Here is a 14,395-nt window from a genome sequence, read left to right as displayed (position 1 = left end):
GATATCTGCATCATGCCATACCGGCAGTCTACCCCTTCAGTTGCCTGCCTCCGAAAGACCTCATGTATGCAGAGGTGCAGATGCCGAGACCTGCAAAAGGATTTGGAAGCCTCAATCTTGACTGCGTCTTTTTCAAACACCAGCTCTTTTTGAGGTCGAATATCTGGCTCCTGGGGAAACATTGGGAAGCTGGATGCTTACAACCAATGGGGATGGATGTCCGGCCAGGGAGGAGCTGCAATATTGTATACTGCATCGCTCATACACGTGATGGTATCATTGAAACTGGAATGAGCTCAGAGTCCTTGTATAAATGAGATATCCCAGACATAGTTCAACAACAACTATCCTCTGTCTAAAAGAAGGGGACACCCCCCTTTCCCGCCCTTATATGCAGATTGTGATACTGTAGGACCACAGATACCTACCTGTTTAAGATCTCCAAACTTTTCAATCAATTGGTCAATCGTGATAATAATGATTTATAACCTACAAGCCGTCTCTTTCAACAAGAGCTCCCAAGCGCTAAAACGAATCCTTCAACAACCCCACAGCCTAAATTCTCCGCGATTCAGTCTCATTCGAATACCTACCCTCTTCCCCCGGCCAACCAGCCAAGCAAACAAACCCAAATCACATGACCTCGCTAAACGCGCCCCCACCAAGCAAGCAAATCCGTATAAAAGTCTGCTCCCCTCCTCCCTCTCTTTCGAAAAATCGTGCGGCGGCATGACAACAACCCGTGTTGCTCAAACATCCCAAACCTCGACGCTTTAGGGCGTTGATGGTCTGTGCCATGGTGTAGTCAAAATAATGAGCGTCAGTTGTGCCACAGAGCGAATACCATAATTGCAAAACAACCAACCTCTCTGTTTGGAGCCCCCTTCATGCCCGTCGTGTGGCGGCGGCTTGCGATTTGTCTTAACGGGCTCGTGGGCTTGCTGGGTGAGGGGGCAGGATGGAGGGTTGGACATAACTTCTCTTTTACTTAATTTTGGTCAGATCTGTTTTTTTCGAGGGGAGCGGAAGGGAGCAGTTGAGAGTGAGGTGGGAGGATAGGTTCTTTCAGAGTCACGAAGTGCCTACTTTGGTACGGCAGATTTATTATATTTGGCTCGCTGTCTATTATTGGTGCTTAGCAGGTTGTAGTAGGAGAGCCTTAACTTAACGTCTTTTGTCAGCTGGTCCCAAGAATGCAAAGCCCATTTCGCGAACGCCATCCGTGGTGTCTCGTCCGTTATGCTCTCATGCTATGCTCATTGCTCAGCTCAACGCCCCCGATGTTATTTATTCTCCATGCTCATCACCAATCTTCTCTAGCTTTCCCATCTCCCGCTTGTCACCCGTCTCTCCAATAATCCTAAGTCGGTCAACCCGCACCCTGTCTCCCTGTCCATCACCATCCACAACGAACAGCACCAAGCTTGAGACATTCTGGAACTTTACGAAGCGTAGAGGGATCGTCGCGGTGCCCGTGGAATCCCAGTCCTTCTCTGAGAGTGTGATCGTCTGTGTGGCTGGAATATCTTCGGCTTCTTCGAACCCGAGGATGTGTGGACGGTTGGAGTATAATTGGATAGTCTTTGGGCGCATTGGCACTTCGTCATCTTCCGATGCAGGCGGTAAGGACGTGATCTGTAGTATGCCAAATCAGCAAGCTATCTCAGAGATGAATATCAGCCAGTGAACTTGGGACTCACCTGTAGCGTATGGACCTTCAATATAGAATTGAATGGCATGAACAGCATCAACTGCTCATCCGTGTCGCTCTCCACCCAATCCTTAGCCTGTCCCTCCGCTGCCTTGCCCTTCTGCAATCCTGATGGCTTGCTACCATCAAATAGTACCCCCACGCCTCCAAACTCGTTGTCTGCGTTCAGCAGCGACGAGCCCTTTACATCCACCTGATCTGTCACGTCACCATAGCCTTTGGGCAGATCTCCCGCGCGCCAGCTGCCACCATTGCTCGATTCGCCAAAACCAGATGAGTTGGATCCTCCTTCAGCCTCTGCTGCCAGTTTCCGGACGACTTCTTGGAGCTTTCGTGGGTCGCCTCCTACTTTTTCGACGACCTGACCTTGTTTGAAGATTATGAAAGTTGGTAGACTAGTAAGATGGTTAGTGGGAGCCCTAGATGCACATCTCTACCTGGTATTCGAGCAGGGAGTATATACCTTGTGACACCGTACTGAGACACAATCTCTGTTTGCGTGTCCGCATTGACCTTCGAGAAGGTGAGCTGGTTTGGCCTTGACAGACTCGCAGATAGCTGTTCGTAGATAGGCGCAACGACCTTGCACGGTCCGCACCAATCCGCATAGACTGGCCTTGAAGTCAGCGCGGGTGCCAGACGTTATGACGCAGAGGCGTTGCGGGAGAGTACATTTGTCTTCTAGAGTAGCGGGGCTGGCGGGGCACACTTACAGTCTGTGACTACGACTCTTGAGGATTTCAGCAAGTCGCTGAACTGCGCCGCCGAGGATATTTGCACTGTTTTGGACATTTTGTAGGGAACAGGCTGAGGATGTGCGCGGGGTGGTTCTGCGGGGGAGGGGTTGTTGATTTTCGGTATGTAGGTAAGGTAGGGAGGGAGGTACCTTGGGTATTGGAATCGAAACGAGGTTGCCGAGTCACCTGCAGAGGCGAGAACGTGACGCGATACTGACTACTACTTCCAATCTGAACTCTCGAGAAACCAACGAGTCAACGACCAACATAAGAGATACACTCTTACCTTATCTAACCCCTATTCGTATAGTCAAGTGTCTATCAGACAGAGATCGTTGTTCAAGTCCAAGCAAAGCTGTCATCTCATGATCACCCGCATAATTCAGGCTCAATCAGGTCTTCAAATGTTTGTTTCTACTTCGTTTTATTGATAGCACATGGTCTGTTTGGAATCGATTTGCACCGTTTGATGTCACAGCATTCATTCCTAGGTGGCTTGAAGGATATCAGGAGCTTTCTCTTCATATCTGCCCTACGCGTTCAATGCAAGATTAGAGTCAGATGGGTATATCAGTGATCAATTGCGGATCTGTGCAATGAATCTTGTATGTACAGGAGAATGCAGCCGATGTCAAAGCTCATCAGCTATCTCAACACCAGACCGTCTGAACCCCCTCCATCAAACAGATCCCTTGCAAGTGCAGACCATAGGGTATTTCGCAACGATCAGAGAATTGAAGTTCGTCCATCGAATTAATATTACCACGCCATCGCTAAGATCATGCCGCCGTCCAGGTCCAAAGGTAATGGAGCCTGTTGCTTACAGGAACTGAAAGGGTATGTTAGAGGCTGTCCGGTGCAAGGTAGAGGGGGGAGAGGCTTACGAGAGCGACACCACCAGCAACGATCATGCCAAGAGCAGAGACACCCTTTGCAGAGGCGGCACCGGTAACGAAGGGGATGGGGCTTCCGGTGGGGGTGGGTGCAGTGCCGAAACCGCTGGATGCGACGGTTGGGGTAGCAACAGCAGCTGGGGAAGTGGCAGGTGCAGAGATGGCGGGTGCAGTGGCGGGCGTAGAGCTGGCAGCGCACTCGTAGACGGTGACGGTGCTAGAGCTCTGTTAGTATATTGAAGAGCATCACGAGATACATGGACTACTCACGATTGAGCAGAGGCGACGGCGGCCGCGGCGGCGAAAAGGGCGAGGACGTTGAATTGCATCTTGAAAATTGGGAGGTTGATATGTGGTTTTGAGAGGATTTGAGTTGGTTGGTAGTGTTGAGAAGGAATGGAAAGTTGGTGTCTTAAGGAATGACTGACGATGATTTGGTCAAAAGAGTGTGGGTTGATCGAGGATGAAGAAGAAAGGAGGACGAGTTGGGACGAGGCGAGCATATATGTACGACTCGACGCACCCCTATCAGCCACCGCTCCACGAGAGCAGGGCCAGCCTGAGTGAATAATACCTTACTCTGTACCCTGACTTACTTACGTTGTAACGCCCTGGATCGACTCTCATCTCCGCCGGTGGGTCGGAGATTGAGGACAGGGAGGCGCATCCCGCACCCCGGGCAGACTGACAGTAGGCTCGAACATAAATAATGGATGCTGCCCCCCGTCCAATTTACTACACAGACTTCCGTACTGTCGACATGGGTTTTTGTGGACATGTTCCGCGTGGCAGGTAGAAGGGGGAGGACAGTCCTGTGTAGTATGTACATACAACGGTACAACCCTACAACGCGGATTAATCACATCAGCCTTCCAATAGGTAATCTCCCAGATACACACACAGTACCCTAGTCTCCATGGAGCAATGCTTGTTCACCCCACGCCACGCCAGCATACCCTTCCTGTACTAGGACTTCCTACGGTAAGGTAGGTCTGCAGGAACGTAGGAATTTACTTGGAAGTTGGAAGGACGCGTGCTAAAGGCAAAAGCCAAGCGCTCTTCTGAGTCCTCGGTTCAGTGGTCTAAACAGGTCTAAACAGATCTAAAGTGGTCCCCTTCTTCGGCCAACCCACTCATTCGTCAACAGCTGTACATCACAATGGGATGTCTACCTCTGTATCAATGGTCCAACGCGCATCCTCTCCCCCGTGAGCGGTAGATGGTGATGATCATAATCACACAACGACAGGAATAGCACTGCCCCACCCTCGCCTTCTAGAAAGCAGGAGTTTAAGTGAAAGGGGGGAAGGGAGCCCCAGCCAGCTCTATCTAGCTCCCTACCTACGGAGTACAGTAGTGGTAGTAGTGCAGTCTGACAAGAGCATCCGGAGTACTGTACTGTGCTTCTATCTCACTGCTATCTACAGTATCTCTTCCCCCGGGCTCCAGTTCTGGATACACTACGGGACCACGGGTACCTGCACCCAAACCCCTGGAATGGCGAAGATTGGTTGCCACGAACCGTCCCTGATTGGCTGGCTCCGACCACGCCTTCAATTACGAATTCACGGGGGACAGGCAGCAGATGGATATCGATCAGAGTCTCAGAGAACCCCCGGTATTCCTAATCATCCTTCTTGATACCGCAACTTCGCGAGAGACACAGGTGCGCAGTGATGAGGGTACAACGTGTTTTACACTTCTGCAATTTTCATACACCTCTACGAAGTCAGAGTCGGTATATGGTCAGACAGATGAGTGATGTTCTCAAAACTATCCCAAGCGATCCGTTTCGCATCGCAGGTTGTCGTGGCTACAATGCCAGCCATCCTCGGAAGATTTCTTGATAGGACTGTAGATAGGAACCCTACGAAGTAACGACGTAGCTATGTAGACCGTGACCATTTGATTGCGCTGGCTCACCTATTTTTAACCCTTCCCGTACTATGCTACTCCATATAGATTAAACAATGGTTGTTATTTAAAAAATAAAGTACCCAGTATTATCTAGATAGTACGGTTATTCCAAGATCCCCTGTGTACTCTGGGGCCCGTGGTCCCGTTAAGCCTGCGATTCAATTTCATAGGCCCTCGAGCTTCCCGCCCGAAACATTCTTACTCGGTATGAATTTTACAAGGAAAGAGATAGGCAAAAGGCTCCAGCCGCAAGGCTTGGTTTAAGGGGCACACAGTGACACAGGTAATATTAGGAAGATCTCCAGTCTAGTTCTGCTACCCATGCTACCAAAGATCAATGCCGCAACAGTATAATAATAACGATCAGCTCCCAGGTGCCCAACACGGTAGGTAGTCCAGTGAGATCACGACTCATCCAAACTTCCCCCAAGACACCGAAGTGCTCTCTTGAAGAGTCGAGTCAAGAAGCAGGATCATCACCCATCTTCACCGTCACCTCCAACAAGATCGGACTCCTTCGCTCTACAGAAGAGTGTAGGTGCTGTGAAATGTACAGCCAATCATTGCAACCCTCTTCATGGAGAAGAAAAAGAACGCTGCACCCAAGATCGGCCATATAACCCCTCTCCATTCTCTTGACGATTCGGAAGGTCATGGAACCTCACATCACCACAAGGGCGACGGGTTTCTCACCCTAAATGCTTTTATTGAGAACGTGATTTTTTGCGTTGTTCATTATTATATGGAGAGGAAAGTTTCTCTTCACGCGCAGAGAATTTTCCTTTTGAAGGCCATGGCTCGCTTAGGAGGCGCTAGTCCGGTTAAGACTCCCTCTTAGCGAGCCCTTTTGTGGCCTGATTTGTGGCCTTATATGGAGGGGTGGTGCTCGATGGCCGAAATCGTCACAAAAATCCTGTTGCCCCGCGATGCTCCACACATCGTAGCAAACATCGACGAAAGTATTTCTCAGCACACCCGTGAGTGTTGTGTGGGGTACTAAAATAATTGTACCACTCTTTCGCCATTTCGATATTCTACCCGAATTACTATTCGCACAGAGCCGAAGCAGCGCACAATATGTCTACCGGCCGCAAAACAGGTACGTTAACAAAAAGACCATGATGAGGGTCGCCAGCTGAGAGACAATAGCAATCATCTCCGTCTATGACAAGACGGGCTTGCTCGACCTTGCCAAAGGTCTAATCAAGCACAATGTCCGCCTCTTGGCTTCGGGAGGCACTGCCAAAATGATCCGGGAATCAGGCTTTGAGGTTGAGGATATCTCTGCCATTACCCATGCGCCAGAGATGCTAGCTGGCAGAGTAAAGACCCTCCATCCCGCTGTGAGTTTCCTAGGTCAGGTCTATGAAAAATCGCTGATTTTTGGATAGGTTCATGCCGGCATCCTTGCTCGCAACCTTGCCTCCGATGAGAAAGACCTCGCCGAACAGAACATCAACAAAGTTGACTACATCATCTGCAACCTGTACCCTTTCAAGGACACCGTTGCTAAGGTTAATGTCACGATTCCCGAGGCTGTGGAGGAGATTGACATCGGCGGGGTCACTTTGATCCGCGCTGCGGCCAAGAACCACGTCCGTGTTACAATTTTGAGTGATCCCGCGGACTATCCTGAGTTCCTCCAAGAGCTTGAGAAAGGAGAGGTCTCGGAGCGCAGCAGAAAAATGTATGCTTTGAAAGCTTTCGAGCATACTGCGGATTATGATGCGTCCATTTCCGACTTTTTCCGCAAGCAATATGCTGGGGATGGAGTACAGCACCTGGCCCTTCGTTACGGTGCAAACCCCCACCAAAAGCCCGCCGCGGCATACACAAAGATGGGAAATGTTCCCTTCAAGGTCTTATGCGGATCTCCTGGATACATTAATCTCCTGGACGCTCTCAATGCCTGGCCGTTGGTGAAGGAATTGAAGGCTGCATTGGGACACCCAGCTGCTGCAAGCTTCAAGCACGTCTCCCCCGCAGGCGCCGCTATCGGAGTCCCCCTTACCGCTGATGAGCGCAAGGTCTACATGGTGGACGACATTGAGGACCTTGAAAAATCTCCTCTCGCCCAGGCATACGCACGTGCTCGAGGTGCGGATCGCATGAGCAGCTTTGGTGACATGATCGCCTTGAGTGACGTCGTAGACGTTCCCACTGCAAAGATTATTTCCAAAGAAGTTTCTGACGGTGTCATTGCTCCCGGATACGAGGATGCAGCTCTTGAGATTCTGAAGAAGAAGAAGGGCGGTAAGTACTTGGTCTTGCAGATGGACCCTGAATACGAGCCTTCACCCCAGGAGTCCCGAACAGTCTACGGTATCACCATGACCCAGCACCGTAACGATGTTCAAATCTCCCCCAAATCATTCACTTCCATCATCACGCCCAAGGAGTCCGGACCTTTGCCAGAGTCTGCTCTCCGAGACTTGACCGTTGCAACCATTGCTCTCAAATACACACAAAGCAACTCTGTTTGCTATGCTCTCAACGGACAGGTCATCGGATTGGGAGCCGGTCAACAGTCCCGTATCCATTGCACACGTCTTGCCGGTGACAAGGCTGACAACTGGTGGTTGCGATTCAACCCACGAGTCCTCGGCCTCAAATGGAAGAAGGGTACGAAGCGTGCCGACAAGAGCAACGCAATTGACCTGCTTGTGAGTGGACAATTACCAAAGGCTGGTCCGGAGCGAGAGGGCTTTGAGAGTTTCTTCGACGAGGTTCCAGCAGCGTTCTCGGAGCAGGAGAAGGAAGAGTGGCTTAGCAAGCTGAAGGAAGTTGCTGTTTCAAGTGATGCATTCGTAAGTAGCTGCTTCAGCTCAGGATCTGAGATCTTGCTAACAGGAGTAGTTCCCCTTCACCGACAACGTCTACAGATCTGCGCGCTCAGGTGCGAAATATATTGCTGCCCCAACGGGTAGCCAGAATGACTCGGCAGTGTTTGAGACGGCCGAGAAGCTCGGTATCACCTTTGTTGAGCAGGCCATTCGCCTTTTCCACCACTAAATGACCTCGTAGCCAGCATGTTCAGGACGGATGGAGGGAAACGGAGTGACCAGATAGATACCCTGAAAATAGACACGCTCCTGGGAGCTAGGAAATCTATTGCTTTCGCTAAAAGAGGGACCATTTACTGCATTGGTTGTGATTGTTTGGGGTTTTTCTGTCTTTAAAGCGCCTACAGAGGGAGAGAGATATTTGATACAGAATCAGCGTAACATGACTGATGAACTCCAGATGATGATGGACGTGGCAGCGATCTTAGAAGGCAACAGCAGCAGTAGAGTAGGTGAGGGTATTAGGCTTCCCGTCTGGCTTTGAATCGTAGCTCTACCAATGGTGCTCTTGCTGCTGCATGAGCGTGCTTCTATATGAGAATAGGGAGACTAGATGAACATGGCAACAGCTTGGGACAAACATGAACAGATATAACTGACATTTGCAAGCGGGTTTTGTGGTAAGAGGATGTTGATCAGGTGACAGCGGTATATATCGCGATTTTGATCTCTTCATCTGAACTGATCTCCTGCGCATTACATCCTGTACTGTAAGTCTCCTTCAGAATACATCGAAGCTGCCCTCGTTCAAGCTTCGCATACCGCACTGTATCTACAATACGCAGAGATTGTTATCGCTATCGGCATCCACGATTCGAGAGGATGTGCCGGCTATGCGACCCCAGCGACCGCTTCAAGGACGTTTCCGCTGTCACAGTACGACGACAGAACCTGCATCTTCTTGCCGCCCAGGCAAGGGAGCATTGGGATTGGAACAGTTGTTGGACCGCCAAAGCCAATTATCTTCTCTGTGTCCTACCTGAATGAAGTTTGCGAGTTGAAGCGGTGCGCATGGATCTGCCCGCCGAGAGCCACAACGCCCACGGCAAATGGCTCCCGGCTCGCTGTGGCCAACCACATTGAACGCAACGATTGTCCACGGCGCCAGATCACCAACTCCCAGCCTGTGCTTCCAAGGGCCTCCAAGGACCCCTCCACGAGGCCCGCCAATGGGATTCAACGAAGCGCAGTGCAACCCGGGCACATTGCAGCATGCGACGACGTCCTACATGCAGGCGCGAAGCTGCCCGTTGCTATTGGAGAATCACAATGAACCTCTCAGCAAGCCGACGAGTTGAGCGCCTCGGGCTCGTTCATGCTGAGAGGTATTGTTCTGTGCTGTTGTTGCTTTTCACTATCTCATAGTATGAGTAGTACTACTACTCCTGTGCGCGCTCCGCAAGTGTCTTCGAGCAGTGCTGCGAGATCCTTCAATCTTCTTGAATTGTCTGTGTTGTTACGATTGCCCGCATTATTGCAAGTCAGCCAGCCTCGCGCGGTGGAGTAGTCGCCGTGGTATCTCCAAGATCTCGAGCCGCCCCGCAAAGTCAAAACGAGAATCAGTGAAAGTCCCGGCGTCTATTTCTCTCCTAGAACCTACTGGGCGCCCTATCAGACGGTAAGATGTCAAGCTTGACGCTTTCATGGTCCACACTCAATATCATAGCCTCTTACCTCCCGCCTCTTCTACGGTGCTGATCCTGGACCGTAGCCTCCAAGACCATCGTCTCAAATCAGACCACACCGTTCGGCCAGGCGCCTACACAAAACCGTAGACTTGCCCACCTGTTGAAGCCGGTCTCGATCTTCTCTCGATAGCTGGTCTCTATCTGTAATCCTTCCATCGTTTATTGTTTTTGCTTTCTTTCCAAAACCTCACGTCGCTCTCGCCGACTCATCCTCGACCTGAGCTCGGAGCGGACTTGTTGATAGTCCTTTTTTATACATCCATTATACTTTGTCTTTCCTTATCAAAATGTCCGGTGAGCATCGCAGTTGAGCAGCAAGATCACAAAGCATGCTGACCATTTCCTCCAGCAAACTTCAGCAAGAAAAATCCAGAGCCCTTGACGAGAGAACGAACATCCAGCTCCTCGTCGGACTCGTCACTCAGACCTCCACGAACACCGCGATTTGCAGAAGCAACCTCTGTACACTCACCAGTAGAGCGAGGAGTATCACCCTTTGCAGATCCACCCGAGGTGAAGACAAATTCGTACATGGCTCAAGCACAACCCTCAGATATTGGCTTCGGCTATATCACCCAGAACGAACAACATGTCGAGGTTCCTATGACACCGGCCTCTCCTTTGAAGAGTGCTATGAAAGTTCCAGGAACTCCAGCCCGAAGACTAGACAACCCTCTGAGCCCGACCTTCCGAGAAGAACAGATCTTGGAGAAGACGGAGGAGGAGACTGAGAAGGAGCAGGCCAAAGATTTGGTAAGGACTGAAGCAAGGACAGCTGCATAATAATTTACTAATGATTTGGCAGAAAATTAAAACCAGAGTTCGGATAGCAAAGTTTCTGCTTCGAGGCGTGAATTTCAGTTGTAGCCTTATCGTTCTCTCCATGCTTTCAGTGACCATGACGATCTTCAATACAACCAAGACATTGCCTGCTAGAAACAATCTTCCTGCTTGGGCGGACGGGACGAAGACTTGGCCACAGGAAGTGGTTCTTGCGACATCCTGCGTGTCTCTGGCGCTATGCTTGGCTGTCTTCTGGGGTTACTGGAGAGGGGGCCATCGACGAGCAGAGAAGGTTGCTGTTTACTACACAATTTTCGCCGTGGGCTTCTTCATCTTCAGCACCGTTATGTGGGCTATAGCGGCTGGTATCCTCCAAGGCGCTAGGGCCAATGGCAACAATAAGGATATCTGGGGTTGGGCATGCGTCGATAACCAGAGGCGGAAGGACTTTTCCGAGAAGGTCGATTATGCACTGGTTTGCAGATTGCAGGTTAGTCCATACTCACTGGAATTCCACCAGGAGCATCCTAACGAATACTCTAGTCTTGGTCTCTTGTCTGCTGCTTGATTGAAGTCGTTCTCGAGTGTATCACCATCATTCTCTACGGCGTGATATTCTACAGATACTACTCCAAGCAGCGCCTCCGCAAGACTATGGATATGCGTGACAAGGCACGATCCGACCTCTACCTTGCTCAACTCCGTACGCAATCTGCACCCAACACTCCAGGATTTGGACCCTTATCCCCCTCATACTCGGCACATATTAGATCCCCGCGTTTCCCACCCGCTGCCTACACCAGTGCTTCCCGAGCCGAAGAGGGCTTTGCCGGAACGCAATTCGTAGACGCCAAGCCAACCTCTTTGGTGACAGCGAAGCCCTTCGCTCTCCAACCACCCCCGATCAAGATCCAAAGCGCTACACCAAAGATGGCTCAAACGGGCTTCTCAACACCGGCACCGGCACCGCCACCAGCACCAGTACGAGCCATCTCCCCTCCTGCCGAGAGAAGGATAGAGCATGTAGCTGCCGCACCCGGAGAGCAGACTTACGAGGCGGTACCCATCCCCGGCGCCTATAGTCCGCCTCAGCAGCGGAGTTTTGGGAACGCATGAGGAGCACGTGAGGGCATTGGGTAGATAGCGTGTGTGTTATTTTCCTATGTCGGGCATTCGGTTATAGGAGTTGAGATGGGTTGTGTTATTATATGGAATACGATGTGAATGTCACTCACTCGCTGGATGGATATCCCCTTATTTAATATGATGAATATATATACCTACCTACCTATCAAGTACTACATGTCACTATTCTTGCCGTGACTTGTGCGATATTTGGGGAAGAGGCTCAATTACTGAAACAGCTTAGGTGTATGTATGTCTTTCACGGCAAGTAGGAGCCGGAACCCCTTTCCATCTAGACATTGAAAGCGCCCTGTTCCGTCCTGTCCAGCTATAGGTAGAGCTTGAAACTGCACCATCTGTCTCCCAAATAAGAGGGGGAATCTCCGGCTGGGGAGCAGATGTAGATTAGAGAGTAACATGAGGAAGGGGAGGGTAGGAGAGAAGGGTCGAGGGTGAGGATGCGTGAGAGGGAGGTTATTGCGAAAGGGAAAAATTAACAAACATGATTACAACGGATAGAAAAGTATTGAGCGGGTAGGAAATGAAGAAGAGCTGAGCTTTTGTGAGAAGTAGACCTAGGGATTGATATGTCCAGTGAACGAGTAGCAAGGCACTTGCGAGACTTGAGCGCAGGACTGGGACATTGAAGGAAGGACCTTCATAATCAATTATATTAGCTATTTGATGAATAGCCATATCCCAGTTACTAACCCCTCTTACACTCTGTCCATACTGATTGCAGCAAGATCTTTCAAGGCTCGCAGCACAATCATGAGAAAGCTCCCCTCCTCGCACCCACCAACATCATCCCCTCTTCCCCAGACCACATGGAGGACTCCAGACATTGCTTACTTAGAAACAACCTCCTTCGCCTTATCCAAGGCGTTCTTAGCCTCCGCTTCCACCTTACCAACCGCACCCTTGACACCACTCTCTACCTTCTGCTTCTCCATCTCCTCGCGACCACCCCACTTATGGTACTGCATCCACCGGTAGCCCTGTGTGAGCTGGGCGCCCTCATTGACAAAGTGGCAGAGGAAGAGAAGGTAGTTCTTAGGCTGCACCGCCAGCGCGTACCGCATGAACGTCGCCGAGTAGATAGTCAGGGCTCCTGTCATACTGCCCGAGATCCTGTAAATGGGGAGAGTTTTGTCAGTCAGTCATTCTTGCTTTCTTGGCATTGAATGTTGGGGGAAGAGGAGGTAAGACTCACAGCTCGGGACTCTTCTGCGTGTCCATCACGGCCGCAATTGGGATTCCGAAGTTCGAAACTGGTCCCCAGAAATCTGTTCATCGTCAGCGGTGTTCTACTCCCTCATTGCTTCATAGGAGCCGCAGCTACTCCTTGCGGAGTCCCGGGATGAAAGAATTGCAAGACTCCCGGAGCGATTGGGGCTGGGACGTACGTGTAGAGCAGACATAGCTCAACATGGGGTGTGAGCGAATCTTCGCATTGATGGCTTTGATAAAGGCCGCCATTATGATGTCGTGGTGGTTGGGAGAATCTTGCTTGGGGTGGACGGAAGAGTGGACGTTGGGATTCAGCCGTCCCCGAGATTATAATGGTCACGTGCCTATACTGGAAATGCTGAACAATCCGCAAGAGCTTTCTGAGACAAGTCTGAAAATAGTGTAGATGTTCACATTGATGCACATAATCCCGACACTGGATATCATAAGAGTTATTTTTCGTTTTGCGCTGTCGCGCTGTTGCACTTTCTATGCTACAAGTTGCCAATTTTTGGTATGTGGACCCAACTCCCCCTCAACGCCAATACTGTGCTTGGATTTACCCAAAGTTCTGTGTTAATTGCTTTGATATCACCCACAAACTTCTCAAAATCATTCAGTTCATCTTCTTGGTGGGGCAAAGCCCGGCGGTGGTGGTCCTGGTGGAAATCCCTGTCCTGGGAAAGGTGGGAAGCCTGGGGGTGGTGCTATGAAATATTAGCACACATGTGTTTCAACGTAAGAGACGGTTTTCTTTCTTACCTCCTCTACCAAATCCAGGAGCTCCTGGGAAGCCTGCAAAAGCAGGAGGAGGTGCGCCGCCAATTCCAGCAGCAGGACCCTGTAGAGCTATTAGCGATCATTGACACAAAAATGAAGATCATGGGTAAGTCATACCGCCAAACCAACTGGGGCTCCTCTTCCAGCAGGTCTGGAAATTCCAGCACCGGGAGCAAGCGCTGAGGCGATCCCGCCAGGCGCACTGGTTCCTAGACGCGCACTCGGGTCGGCTGGCGGTGGAGACTCAACGGAGAGGGAGATAATATGGGCACCTCGCACAATGGTAAGACCAAGTGTACGTTTCTCTTCCGATTCGACAAGTGGTGCTGAATTGCTGCTGGCACCTGGAGCAGCTGCAGACTTGGTGGCCTTGCGCTTTACGCGTCTGAACTCTTCGGTATCCGCGAGAACGAGGTTCATGTGCTGTGACTGGAGTCAGCATGTGCACATAATCGAATAACTCGATCGGAACACACCTTATCAAACGCTAACATCTGCCCGACCATTTGACGTCCATCATTCATGGTGACTCTCATCCGGTAGTTGATCTATTGATCCATCAGCACTGACTCTGTCGCGGCGGCGCGCAAGCCCAAAGAGCTGCCACGATGGTTTAACATACGAGACCGGCCTATAATCACAGTGAAAGTCAGCCTATAATGTCAACGACACGTCAACAAGAGCTTGC

At 50.6% G+C, this 14,395-nt stretch overlaps 6 protein-coding genes across 6 annotated transcripts; 2 read left to right on the top strand and 4 right to left on the bottom strand.

Moving 5' to 3' along the window:
• Positions 1 to 1,287: 1,287 nt before the first annotated feature.
• M430DRAFT_15043 (hypothetical protein) lies at positions 1,288 to 2,503 on the bottom strand (the record flags this gene model as incomplete). The annotated part of the gene is made up of 4 exons (XM_024863173.1): positions 1,288 to 1,635; positions 1,701 to 2,106; positions 2,175 to 2,322; positions 2,425 to 2,503. 4 exons carry the CDS (start codon positions 2,501 to 2,503, stop codon positions 1,288 to 1,290), a joined length of 981 nt encoding a protein of 326 aa, XP_024725307.1.
• Positions 2,504 to 3,268: 765 nt separating this feature from the next.
• Positions 3,269 to 3,670, bottom strand: M430DRAFT_15042 (hypothetical protein; the record flags this gene model as incomplete). Its single annotated transcript, XM_024863172.1, has 3 exons — positions 3,269 to 3,277; positions 3,333 to 3,558; positions 3,612 to 3,670. The coding sequence occupies 3 exons, from the start codon at positions 3,668 to 3,670 to the stop codon at positions 3,269 to 3,271; spliced, it is 294 nt and encodes a 97-aa protein (XP_024725306.1).
• Positions 3,671 to 6,335: 2,665 nt separating this feature from the next.
• M430DRAFT_46844 (hypothetical protein) lies at positions 6,336 to 8,270 on the top strand (the record flags this gene model as incomplete). The annotated part of the gene is made up of 4 exons (XM_024867880.1): positions 6,336 to 6,357; positions 6,408 to 6,601; positions 6,650 to 8,065; positions 8,115 to 8,270. 4 exons carry the CDS (start codon positions 6,336 to 6,338, stop codon positions 8,268 to 8,270), a joined length of 1,788 nt encoding a protein of 595 aa, XP_024725305.1.
• A 2,050-nt stretch (positions 8,271 to 10,320) lies between these two features.
• M430DRAFT_93850 (hypothetical protein) lies at positions 10,321 to 11,688 on the top strand (the record flags this gene model as incomplete). The annotated part of the gene is made up of 3 exons (XM_024869793.1): positions 10,321 to 10,542; positions 10,595 to 11,062; positions 11,116 to 11,688. The coding sequence occupies 3 exons, from the start codon at positions 10,321 to 10,323 to the stop codon at positions 11,686 to 11,688; spliced, it is 1,263 nt and encodes a 420-aa protein (XP_024725304.1).
• An 842-nt stretch (positions 11,689 to 12,530) lies between these two features.
• Positions 12,531 to 13,176, bottom strand: M430DRAFT_131647 (hypothetical protein; the record flags this gene model as incomplete). The annotated part of the gene is made up of 3 exons (XM_024862203.1): positions 12,531 to 12,828; positions 12,911 to 12,983; positions 13,104 to 13,176. 3 exons carry the CDS (start codon positions 13,174 to 13,176, stop codon positions 12,546 to 12,548), a joined length of 429 nt encoding a protein of 142 aa, XP_024725303.1. The 3' UTR covers positions 12,531 to 12,545.
• Positions 13,177 to 13,548: 372 nt separating this feature from the next.
• Positions 13,549 to 14,255, bottom strand: M430DRAFT_93972 (hypothetical protein; the record flags this gene model as incomplete). Its single annotated transcript, XM_024869803.1, has 4 exons — positions 13,549 to 13,634; positions 13,690 to 13,768; positions 13,825 to 14,130; positions 14,184 to 14,255. Coding segments are annotated over 4 exons (543 nt in total), but the record flags the coding sequence as incomplete, so codon positions are not given.
• Positions 14,256 to 14,395: the final 140 nt, after the last annotated feature.

This window comes from Amorphotheca resinae (assembly GCF_003019875.1).
Source record: "Amorphotheca resinae ATCC 22711 unplaced genomic scaffold M430scaffold_1, whole genome shotgun sequence".
Classification (NCBI taxonomy): Eukaryota; Fungi; Ascomycota; class Leotiomycetes; order Helotiales; family Amorphothecaceae; genus Amorphotheca; species Amorphotheca resinae.
Note: the sequence above shows the minus strand (reverse complement) of the source record. Positions and strands in the feature narration are given on the sequence as shown.